Source organism: Podarcis erhardii, assembly GCF_964252035.2.
Source record: "Podarcis erhardii genome assembly, chromosome: 6".
Taxonomy (NCBI): Eukaryota; Metazoa; Chordata; class Lepidosauria; order Squamata; family Lacertidae; genus Podarcis; species Podarcis erhardii.
Genome location: NC_138510.1, coordinates 42,025,906 through 42,037,910, shown reverse-complemented (window position 1 = coordinate 42,037,910; position 12,005 = coordinate 42,025,906). Strand labels below are relative to the sequence as shown.

The window sequence follows — 12,005 nt, the reverse complement described above, 5'->3', positions numbered from 1 at the left end:
ATTGTGCTGGGGGCATGGAGAGGAGAAGGAGGATGGTTGGACTTTTGGGGAGATGATGTAGGTCAGTGACTGAGCACTTGCCTTGCAGGCAGAAGGTTCCAAGGTCAATCTCTGGTATCTCTACTAAGTAGGAGAGCTGGGGAAGACCGTGAGTCCTTGGTGAGCTGCTGCCAGCCAGAGTAGACAATTCTGGAGTAAATGGACATATAGCCAGACTTTGTATAAAGGCATCTTCCTACATAGTCCAGGCACCATAGAATAAATAGCACACAGTCTCTGTGAGTGCTTTCTCAGTGAAGCATCTCCCAATTTTCTGAGAAGTGTCTCACAGGCCCAGTTTCCTATCAGGATCAGCCAAGGCTGCATGCACTCATCCCAGATGGCCATAACAAATCTGCAGGCAGGTTGCTGTATGCATCAGTTTTCCACATTGGTCCAATCCTACTGCTGAAGATCACACTTACCTTTTGCCCCACTATTTCCAGGCAGATGTCCACACTTTAACATTACGTGTCCGGTGAATTTTTATTTTTATTTTGCCCTGAGCTTTTCCCGTGAAAACCTGCTCTTTAAAGCCAAATTGGAGCAAACAGCAATTCAGGTTTTCCGCAGGTTGATGTTTGTTCCAACTGAGCTTTAAAGAGCAAGTTTTCACACAGGAAGCTCCGCAGCAAAAAAGAAAAGAAAAATAGTGCTCGGACACAAAGCTTTAGATTGCGGACCATGCCTGGAAAGAGTCGAAGAAAGGTAAGTGTGGATAAGCCTTCAGTGTGAACACAGTGCGTTTCATGCAATCAACTGTGCATGCAGTGAACGGGCCCAGGGAAAGCAAGGTTGCAGTGGCAAATCCTACCTCAGTTCGCTGGACCTTACAATCTTCATGTGCATACAAAGTGTATGCTTACAGTTTTCCTGCATGCAGTTGGGGCTGTGCAGGGCCCCATACCACACTTGTGTTCCCTTTGTATATTCATAGAGATTGTACAGACAGTCTAGTGCAGTGTTCCTCAACCTCAGATTCCTTGTATTTATTAGACTACATCTCCCATCACCCCTGACTATTGGCTAAGTTAGCTGGGGATGCTGAGAGCTTGTAGCCCAACATCTGAGGACCCAAAGCTGAAGAACACTAGTCTAGTGAGTAGGTTAGGTCAGGGAGGGGCTCATCACCACAAACCCTCTTCTCCCCACATGCATTCACTAGATGCCTGTTTGATTGTTTGAAGTTCTTATCTGTGTCCTCATTTATTTTGGATGTCCATTTTGTCCTACCCTGGTGTTTGATGCTCCCCACCCCCTGCCGTTTGGGGTTTTTTTCCCAGAAGCTGGAAAATATCTCAAAATATCCTGGAAGGCAATTATCAGTGACAGCAGGGATGGAAACAAAACTCATTGTTCCCAAAGGCAGGCTTTTTTCAGAAGAGACACCCCCCTTCTCATTTGTTTTCCACTCACCCACATGTATCCCATTTGAAGGGCTGAGAAAAACCTTTAGATTGCAATTGAATAGTGACCACCAAACCAGGAAAGAGGTGGGGAGAAAAGAGGAAGGAACTGCAGGTGCTCCAGAGAGGGAGATATTTATTTCAGGCCTGACAAGTTCTGAAATAATCCTTCGTCCAAGCTACATTTTCAATGGCAGCTTCCACCAAATGCATAAACCACTAATGCAGGTGTGCGGAACCGTTGGCCTCCAGTTGTTGCTGATGTACAACTACCACCCCTGCCCATTGGCACTGCTTGCTGGCATTGATAGAAGCTGTAATTCAGCAACATCTGGAGGGCCAAAGGTTCCCTCACACCTACACTACAGTAGCTATTATAGAATAGGTTATCCACTTGATAGAAATTGCTGTTCAAAACATGCCTTCCAGGGAAAGAATTATTCTGAAATATGTTAGACCTGAAATATTTTTTTCTTTAAGCCCCATGACTTTCTTCCTCATCTCCTCCTCACCCCCAAAGTTGAATGACATTTATTAGGAAATTAGCTCCACTAAATGCATTGGGACTTATTTCTTTATCTATCTATCATCTATCTATCTATATCTATCATCTATCTATCTATCTATCATCTATCTATATCTGTTATAAGTTTTTTTTATACAACACTTCAAACATATTTCCTGCTTTGTTTACCAAAAGAAAATAACGCAATAAAATGTGAGTAACAAAGGCATAATAAGGCCAGTAAAATCCTTATTAGTTCCTCAATAACTAATGGAGTTGGGTGGTGTACAGCATAATAATAAAAACTCTGAAACCTTAAATACAAAATAACAGTTCTAAAAAGCAACATTAAAACCATCTATATCAGGGGTCAGCAACCTAAGGCCCATGGGCCAGAAGCAGCCTGTGGAGGTCGTTTGACTGGCCTACGAGCCGCCCCCAAACCGAGCCGCCCGCTTGTGCGCTGCACTAAACCGGCGCAGCACGGGGACTTGCTTCTGTGGCGCTGAAAATCGCGTCAGTGCACGTGCAGACGCTGAAAATCGTAGGCATGCGCACTCACACACATACGCGATCTGGCCCACGGAGAGATCTCCGCGGGACCAATCTGGCCCAGGCAAGATAAACCTTGCTGACCCCTGATCTATATGAAACTTATTGGAAACCAGAACTCTACCAGCAGCACACGATTGCAGCTTAGAGCAGCCTGCATCAACCTGGTGCCCTCCAGATGCATTGGATTGTGCTGAAGACAACTCATGTATATATAAAAGAGCACATAACCTTAGGCAGTGCCCTAGAAACAGTCCTCTTTGCTTCAGGTAGTTAAACCATGTCCATCTACCCATCAGCTGATATCACTGGTGGCATCAACTGATGGTTGAGAAGGCAGGGTTAAATCTCATACTGACTGCACACACCTGTTTCCAGGACAGAACAGGCTCTTGCAGCCAAAGCAGCAAGATTTAATCCCCACTCATCAGCTGATGGTAGGGGTTAAATCCTGCACAGTTTTAAGCAGTCCAGCAATCTGGTTTGAGCCTCTGATTTTCAGAAGCTCAAAGAAGAGAGGAGGGGGCTGCCTGAAAGCCCTTTACAAAGGGTCTCATATTCAGCAGGGGAGCTGCAGGTTGCTGTTTGTGACAAACACCATGTGTAGGATTGATGCCCTCTGCTTTCAAATGATAGAACCACTGATAGATATTTGGCCACCACCAACTGAGGATGACAGGAGTTGTAGTCCAAAATATTTTGAGGTTCCCTGGATGGGGAAGGCTGCCTTAAAGCATACTGCATGGGGCACAGGGACGAGATGTTAAGAAAAAGAGCATAGCAAGTAATCATTTAGTTGTACTTAGGACAATAAGCCTAACAAAATGTTCAATGCAATCTGATGTCTTCTTAGATGGCTTCCTCAATAAAATGAGGTGATGGCATATGGTTCCGTGAGTATCAATGTAACATTCAGGACATGTAGCCCTTTGGCTGGTTTACCCAGAAGTAATCATCACAATAGCTCTTCAGAGGGGCATCCGCTATCAAATTGGTTCTTCTCACAGCTGTCTGACAGCCAAATATGAAACACAATCCAATTCCTTGTCGACATCTTCCTCTGTTGCAGGAATGTAGGAAGCTACCTTCTTGCCCTAGGCCAGACTGTATGTCCATTGATTCCAGTATTTCCTCTGGCTAGCAGCATCCCATGCCACCTGATCTTTGCCCCTCCCAACCCCCTCCAATCCTGGAGATGTAAGGGACTGGACAAAGCATGTGCTCTACCACCAAGCGGTTGCCCCTCCCTTGTATTTCATAGTTTTGCTCAGTATTCTAAAGAAAAGTTATTATGAAGAGCCAAGCCGCTCATGCAATGATTTTATTCAGTTCCTCTTTTTTTTTTCTTTGCTATTTTTAACTTGCCATTTGCTTTTGAGTTCTGCTCTTTGTTTTTCTTTTATTTTCTATTTCAGTGCAATAGACAAGTCACTGGCTTGGTTTAATGCTATATAAGGTTAAGTGGTGGAAATGGGAACATGTTTTGAAGCATAGTTTTCCGTGGTGATCCAGGGGTAGCCCAAGATGTTTTGTTGCTTTAGGTGAGGAGCAGGACTTCATCTTCCACTCCCACATTCCATGTACAGAATTCAACTGGACTGGCTGCTGATAGAATCTCAGGGTAGTTCGCAACATAAAAGTACAATATAAAAGTACAAAATACTTTATAAAAATCAAGAAGAAGAAGAAACATTAACCAGTAATGCCCCCTCCCACAAACACATTTATCTGTTATTTTCAGTTACTTCCTGTTTTGAGTGGCCAGATATCACTGTGCTTATTCATTTAAGCTTTATATATAGAATTGTCCAGAGTGCACTTTCATGTTTCCTGTCCATTTGATGCTACTGTTTACATTTTCTTTCCTCTGAATCCATGTAGACATATATATTCCAGTCTACAAAGACTGATGCCATAACACATAGAGTGCCAGAAGGTTCCTTTTTACTTGCTAAAGGATCCCCCCTTTTTGGGGGGGGGTTGCACTTAAAATTTAAGTGGAGGAGGAGGAGAAAGATTGCCATTGCCACATATCACTATTGGCTCCCAGTAGAGGGAAAGACGAGGCAGTGAGGAGCCCATTGCAGGCACAGCAGCTGAGCCAATCTGATGCACCTGTTTCTGCGCCCACACTGAGCTGCCCACTGCCTACCTCCCCCACTTGGGTAAGTGGTAGAGGTAAGTGGCATTGGGTAGGCTACTCTGCCCTACTTTCCCTGCCAGCTGTTCCTGCTTGTACAGATGACAGCCAGTCATCCTGGGGCACAGCCTTGCTCTGTGGAGGCTGTTTTCTGATCTAACACAAGGGTTGGCCAACCAGCATTGTGCAAATCTGACCTCAGACAGTCCCAGGGAAGGAGCTATAATTGGGTTGCAGTTGCAGTGAGTTTGCTTCCACAGTGGTTTAACTGTTCACAGTGAAATGACACTTCCCTTTCTATTCTGCTTGACTGTCAAGGATATAGCAACATCCTGAAGGAATGAGGCAGGGACGTTTCATAGGGATATAAGAAGAAATCCGGTCTCTTGGAAAGTAGAGAAAATATATCATTAAATGCTTTCATCATGTAGAGTACTCCCTGGAGCAGCTGCTTCTGTGGACCGGCATTACCTTCCGCCATCCCCTGAGACCATCCTGCTGGCTTTTTACTTGAGAGGGAAGAGACTGGAACATGGATTGTTACATCAGCTGCTAAGGACAAAAAGACTCTGGCATACATACTCTATATCTATGTGCATTCTAATAATCTTTGTGAACCTGTCAAGGCTGAAAAGCAGGATATTATTTAGTCAACTGTTGGTGTTCTTAACTGGTTGTTCAGCTCCAAGGAAAGTTGAAGTTGAGTGTTGTTTGTGGGCTGGTGTTTTCATTAGCACTGGCAAGTTCATCGCCAATGAACTCAGAACATCCTTCCCTTCCTCTTCTTGAGGATTTATCAGCCAGTAGCAGCAGCACATGAGAAAATGGGAGAAGTGAACTCTGTCTCTTCTCGCCTATCTCTCTGGAACTTGAAAGGTTTGATGGTCCATGAGAGATGTAGCACTGCTGTCATTGCTACTCAGGAGGGGAATAGACAGAGATCCCTCGTTCCTACTTCCTGGATGCCTCTGCTAATTCTAGCTGGTGAGTCTTGAGGGGAGAGGGGAGTTTGGGAACTGGGAAGCATTGGTGTAGGAGATTAAGGAAATTTCAGCCAGAGGAAAAATTAAGGGATTTGAAAAGTTCATGTTTTCTTTGACACCAGCATTATAAGCCCCCAAAGCTCATACCCACACCTGAATACAATGAGCTTCCCTGACTTCTCCGGCTCCAAATTCTCACCCACTGCATGTGTTTCTCCCTCTCCTGCTACACAGATATGAACGCTTGGAAGAGCAGCTGAATGACCTGACGGAGCTCCACCAGAATGAAATGACCAATCTCAAACAGGAGCTGGCCAGCATGGAGGAGAAGGTGGCTTACCAGTCCTATGAGAGGGCCAGAGACATTCAGGTATGGGAATGCATAGGGATGCTTGTGCAGCTGGCCTGACATCTTCCCCTCCCTATTCTTTCCACATATTCAGTCTCCCTCCTAAAAACATAGAACGGCTTACATATAAATATAAATTCTAGGTGATCTGCTATACAGGCAGAGCTCAGGACCAGACCTGCAACACTAGAACTGTGGTATATTCCTTCAGATCATTCTCTGAGCATGGATGTTTGGCACTGATAAGTCTAGAGAACTGAAAAGAGGCAGGAGGAGAGGAATGAGACTTGCATCTGAAGAACTGGGAATTTGTCTATGGATCTTAGCTTTAGTTTGCTAGTCTGCAATCCGTTCCCTCTTGTCCCTAGATCATAGAAGGGCTCAAGCTCAGTAGATGTGCCACAGCTTTCATAGGAACCTTGGAATCTGCCATATAATAAGTCACACTGTATGTCCATCTAGGCTAGTTATTGTTTGCTCCAACTCATAGCCCTTCTCCAGGATCTCAGAAGAGAGTATCTTTCACCTTGTCAGCTTCCTGGACGTGTCTGGGATTGAAGCTGGTACTCTCAGCACGCAGTGCAGATGTTCTAACACATCTGCGATCCCTCATCCCTCAGCTAAGATAACACTGGTTCTTTTTCTCTTTCCCCTGCAGGAGGCTGTGGAATCCTGCCTGACTCGTGTCACCAAGCTGGAACTTCAGCAGCAGCAGCAGCAGGTGGTGCAGCTGGAAGGGGTGGAGAATGCCAATGCCCGGGCCCTGCTAGGCAAATTCATCAACGTCATATTGGCCTTGATGGCTGTGTTGCTGGTCTTTGTCTCCACCATTGCCAGTTTCATCACACCCTTGATGAAGACCCGCATGCGTCTCCTGAGCACCACCCTGCTAGTGCTTTTTCTCTTCCTTCTCTGGAAGCATTGGGACTCCATCACTTATCTTCTGGAACACGTGCTGCTCCCTAGCTGATTCTCCTGGCAGCCAGGTATTGGGGCTGCAGGGTGTTTCGGTGTTTTTTTTCATGTAGAGAGAGAGAGAGAACGAGGAGACCTTCCAACTCAGTTCCTTTGTCTATACAGAGTATGTAATCCTCACTCGCTCTTCCCCTGCACAGCCAACTTTATTCACGTCCAACACCATCTCTCAGCCGTAGGGAGTGTAGCTGCATCTGAGCTTGTGAGAGGCTGAATAAGTCCCTCTTCCAGGATGCCTTTGCAAGGGGTTGTGGGAAAGCAAATGAAGTCCGGAAGAATCTTTAGCTGCAACACCTTAGCCTTTTCTTTCAAAGCAAACAAAGGAAGTGAGGGCGATTGCAAAGCTTTGTGTGCAGAGCTGCAGAACGCCAGTCTCCAGAAAGCGTTTTTTGCGGGGTGTTTTTCTACCTGAGAAGGATGATAAAAGGCTTATTTCTACATATGAAGACAACGGTTCAACACTGAAGATGAACTTTTTTCTTTTTCTTAAAACTGATGCCCCTTAGAAACATGCACAGATTTCATGGAGCAGAATGATGTACATATCACACCAGTTTATCCAAGTCACATGGCTACTTTACTTTCCATTCCTGCAGAACAGCTGATGTGCCAGAAGCGCACCTGGGCATCTTTCTTATGATGGACTTGATGTGATTATGGATTTGGCTGGGTTGTTTCACCTGTTCAGTTTTGCCCAGTGGAGACAAGATCAAAGGGGGGAAAGAATCTACCACTCTGGTGCAAGTTCAGCATTTTTGGTGGGCTTTGTTTTATTTATTTATTTTTGCTTTTGTTTGATATCTTCAGGGACTAAATGAGAAATTCTGACAGTGCACCTGCGAATCTTACAATCTTTGCAAATGTGTATGTGTGCGTGTGTGTGTGTTAATTTATTGATTTACAGATGGGTTCCTTTTTCTAAATCGAGTATTGTGTGAAAATTCAGCTGCCTTCACATCTCCTGTGTACCTAGAGAAAATAGAACATGGTTTTAAAATGGTTGAATAGTCCATGCAAAATTAGTGTGTCTCTATTTGAATTTGGCAACGCTTCATCAAATTTCACCAGTAGAAATTTTGCTCATTACTTGCTCCAAGAGACAATCCTCCATCTTCATATTGAAGCGATTCTATTAATAGTACATTATTGCAGTTCTTTTAAAGCAGACAAAGAAGCAGCCATCGTATGCAGTATCAGGCCCTTAGTGGAGGTTTCCTCACAAAAGAAGAAAAAGCAACTAACTGATCACTTCTGCTCTTAAGCTCCTGACATATTTCTACAATATTTATTTCAACTGCTTATTTATTCACACCTGCTATTGTCTGAAGCATTTTATTTTACAGCAAAACTGTATGGCACGTTTTAAAGCACATTTTAAAAGGTTTAAGATGAAATGATCTGGGTGAGGAGTTATTAATATAATATCTGCAAAAATATAATTGCTGTTGCTGGCAAAAGAGAAGCTGATTGTAAGTTGAATTCAGGTGGTTATTTAAGGGAAGCTGTAAGTCATGGGTAGAGACGCTCTCCCTCCCCAAGGTAAATTCTAGTTAGGCCTGCAGTCACCCCCCACGTTTGCACCCACTTGCCCTCTATCAACCCCCCATTTACCCCACACTTCCTCCCTTTCATCCACACTCCCCCTACATACATAGACTCTCCATTCTCTCTTGCTCCCTTTTCTCTCCTCTCTCATCCTGCCCTCCTTCCACAAAAAAAAATCTATGGGGGAGGACAGAGAGAGTAAGATTTAAGCCTTCACTTCCCAGTTGTCACCTCCCACAAATACCCCCCACATGACAATTAGGCTTGGGGGGGGGACAATTAGGCATGTGGATGTAATTTTTTTAAAAAAAACTTCTAAGACTAATTGAAAAATAATGGGGGTGGGGAAAGAAGGAGAGGCTGTAGGCTGGATTCAAAGGTGCCACAGATGATGCCCCCCCTTGCAGTAAAGATAGTGTGTAATCAATGGACTAGAATCCAGGTTTTCGGTACAAAACTCAAGCTTGATTTATATGTGTCGCAAAGTGAAGTGGCAGAGTCTTAAGGTGGTGGAATGGCCTCTTCTCAACTCAGTGACATGGGTGGTGTGTCTAAGTGCAGGGTTATATTTTTGATTGCTTGTTTATGTTAAAAACAACATTCCTGAAATCAGAAACTCAGGATAGCAGACAGAAGGCTGTCTAGAAGAGGCTCCCTTCTATGCCTTGCTAGGTTTCTGCTTGCAAGAGTCATTTTTACATAGGATTTTCAAAAACGTGATTCACCTGCAGCCTAAGTTATACAATCTGCTGTACAGTACTTCACCGGACTTCACCACCTCATTCTGTTGCATGTGTAAATTTAGCCTTAGATGTGATTAAGGTCAAGCTTGCGCAAGTTTTGCTTCGGTGAGAACTTTGGGCGGATGCCAAACGGTTTTGTAGAAAGAGAAAAGGAATGTGTTTCGTTACTATACAATATCTGATCTCTTCTGATATTGCTCAAACCCATGAGGATATGCACTTTATGATGCTTTCATCTATGGCCAATGGCTGTGGTGTAAGATCTTAGGATCCAAGAGCTGTCAATTACAGTACAGGACAAGAAGAGAGAATTTTGGCAGGTCAGCTCCCACCCCAGTGACACTACAACAAGAACAGCTTCATCTGCTGAAATGTTCCTTCTTATGACTGTTAAATGAAAAATAGCCTGGCAGAGTGGTTATCTACTCCGTTTATTCTGGTTCTGCCTGCAGATCTGCTCATTATTACATGAAACATTTATTTTTTATTTTTGCTTCTCTGTTTGAGGATGTTGTCCATAAGGCATAATCATAGTCTAGGTGACAGGTTTTCCAACCCAAACACCTGATCTTGGCTCTTGAGAGCCTACATGTTACTTGCCCTGGCACCTAAAATGGAATGGTGGCTTGAGGCATAACCTCTGGAATGTATCCCCCTCTTTGCTAAGGAAGCTTCTGATGTCAAAATTCCATCATATGTAAGTAACATTTGTGATCTGCCTTTAATAACCCCAGGAGATGTGAAGGCTCTCAACTTTTCTTGTATACAGCTATTTATTTTGTATATTTTCACGAGTCAGAAAATCAACCCTGCCCAGTTATAGGAGGAGCTGGTTTTCTAGTGCAATGTGCATGGATAATTTATTTAATGATGTCAGGATGAATGTTGTATGAGTTGGAAAAGAGCGTTCAATAACAAACACAAAACTGTTCCAGAATATAAAATGAAACAGATTTTGGCCAAAATCCACAGTGAAAGTGTAACTGAGGTGCAGGATTTGTGCTTTCCTCTTTAGTTCTGACCTTGCACTATTCCTGACCCAGCCCCTGTCACCAAGTAATGAATAAGAGATGCATCTTGCTACAGCAGGTTAGTCTTGCAGTGGAGAGCTAAAAAGGATGCTGTTGTGCTCAGCTTCTAAAACATATAAATGGGGCTAGATGAGGGTTCCCATGCAGGCTTTGCAGAGCAAGAGGAGAGCATAGTCAGCTAGGATTTTTGTTTTTATTACTGGCCTATTTATGCTCATGGGTTACACACACACACATACACACAAAACACCAGATGCTTGTGTTTTGATGTAATCAATTGAATAGTCCTTGCGAACGTTGACTGGTGTAAGAACAGCTACATTTTCCCATGCTTGTGTGCACCAGAAGCAAACAATTGCAATAGTCCTTTGTGGCCTTAGAATCATGACTGCATGATTTATTTACTGATCTAAATTCAACTGATATAGTATCTTTGCCCCACCCCTCCTGCCTTATTGAGAATAGGTGTGGCATGTGGCCACATACTGTCTTTTCATGGGAAGCCTAAATCAAAATTAGTTTAGGACTGTTTGATGCCATTGGTCATGCCTATCGTATCCATATAAATGTAATGGATTAGTTAAAGCAACATTTGACACTTGATAGGGCGATGTTGTCACTTGCAGCGCTGCCCTAGCAGAAGGAGGGCTTGATTTATCCAATGAACTTGTGAATGGAAAATTGTGGTTGGCATTTTCACATGATTGTTGCAATCATATAGTTTGGCATGAAAGGTGTTCCTTGTGAATTGGGTGCTAGTGGTTCCATAAGGTTTTAGAGTGCTAAGTTTCTAGCCCTCGTGACAGGCTTGAATCAGCAAGGTTTGTGGTCTTCTGTCACAGAGGGCACCCAAGCCCGCTCCATGGCATAACCCTCTTCTTATACTGTTTGACTGTATTTATTACGTATGCTTGAATCTTGTCCTGCCCCTTATCCCTTGATATTATGTTTGTTTTCCATTGGGAAGCCCATTCAAAGGAAGCTCTGATTTCATTTCACTATATTTTTCCATTCTTTCTTTTTTTTCAAATAAAGAATTTTAAAACACTGGCATAAGAAAAGTCCTTTATTCTTAACTCCTGCAGTGGCACAATGAAGCAGCAGTAGCTATTCAGAGAGGTGCATTCTATCAGATGATGGATGGCAAGAGTCTACTTTGCCACTAACATGCAGACAGTGAGGGCAGGCCTGTGGATTCTAGGCTTCTGTGATGATACTGCCAAAATGCAACATTTTGCAATACAGTTCCCTGCTATTAAAAAAAAAAAACTACCAGCATGTGCACACCTAGACATACATTGAGATAAAATATGTATTTAAATATGAATTTTCACATGGACTTTAAATCAGAGACTAATTCACGAACAGGAGGGCCTTGCAGAGAAATGTGTGTGAAATTGACACCAGCTAGAAATAGGACTGATTCATCCCTCCCTAATGCAATGAGACTTAGTCATGCATATGATTGTGCTGAGAGAGATTTTCCTGGTATTTCTAACCTGATCAATGCTCCCAGTGCAAATCTGCACCCTAGCTGCCCGCTCTTGGTATACACCTGCCCTTTGATCTGTCTGTCCCCGCTATTCATTCCCCAGCAGCCTTGTCACTTGTCCAGAAGGAATCAACTCTTTGCAACTTCTGAAGAATGATCAACTTCCCAGATGCATTGAATTCCTTCATTTTACATTAATGGCTGGGGTACAGGAAGCCACACATTTCCCTTGTCAGTCCCACTGA

General features: G+C 43.5%; 1 protein-coding gene across 11 annotated transcripts in view; it reads left to right on the top strand.

Moving 5' to 3' along the window:
- TMCC2 (transmembrane and coiled-coil domain family 2) overlaps positions 1 to 11,315 on the top strand; it is a 95,110-nt gene extending 83,795 nt beyond the window's left edge. For all 11 annotated transcript variants that reach the window (XM_081865223.1, XM_081865226.1, XM_081865227.1 and 8 more), the window contains 2 exons: positions 5,860 to 5,995; positions 6,633 to 11,315. In XM_081865223.1, coding sequence (XP_081721349.1) covers positions 5,860 to 5,995; positions 6,633 to 6,944 — 448 coding nt within the window. In that variant the 3' untranslated portion in view covers positions 6,945 to 11,315. The remainder of the gene's footprint in view (positions 1 to 5,859; positions 5,996 to 6,632) is intronic.
- Positions 11,316 to 12,005: the final 690 nt, after the last annotated feature.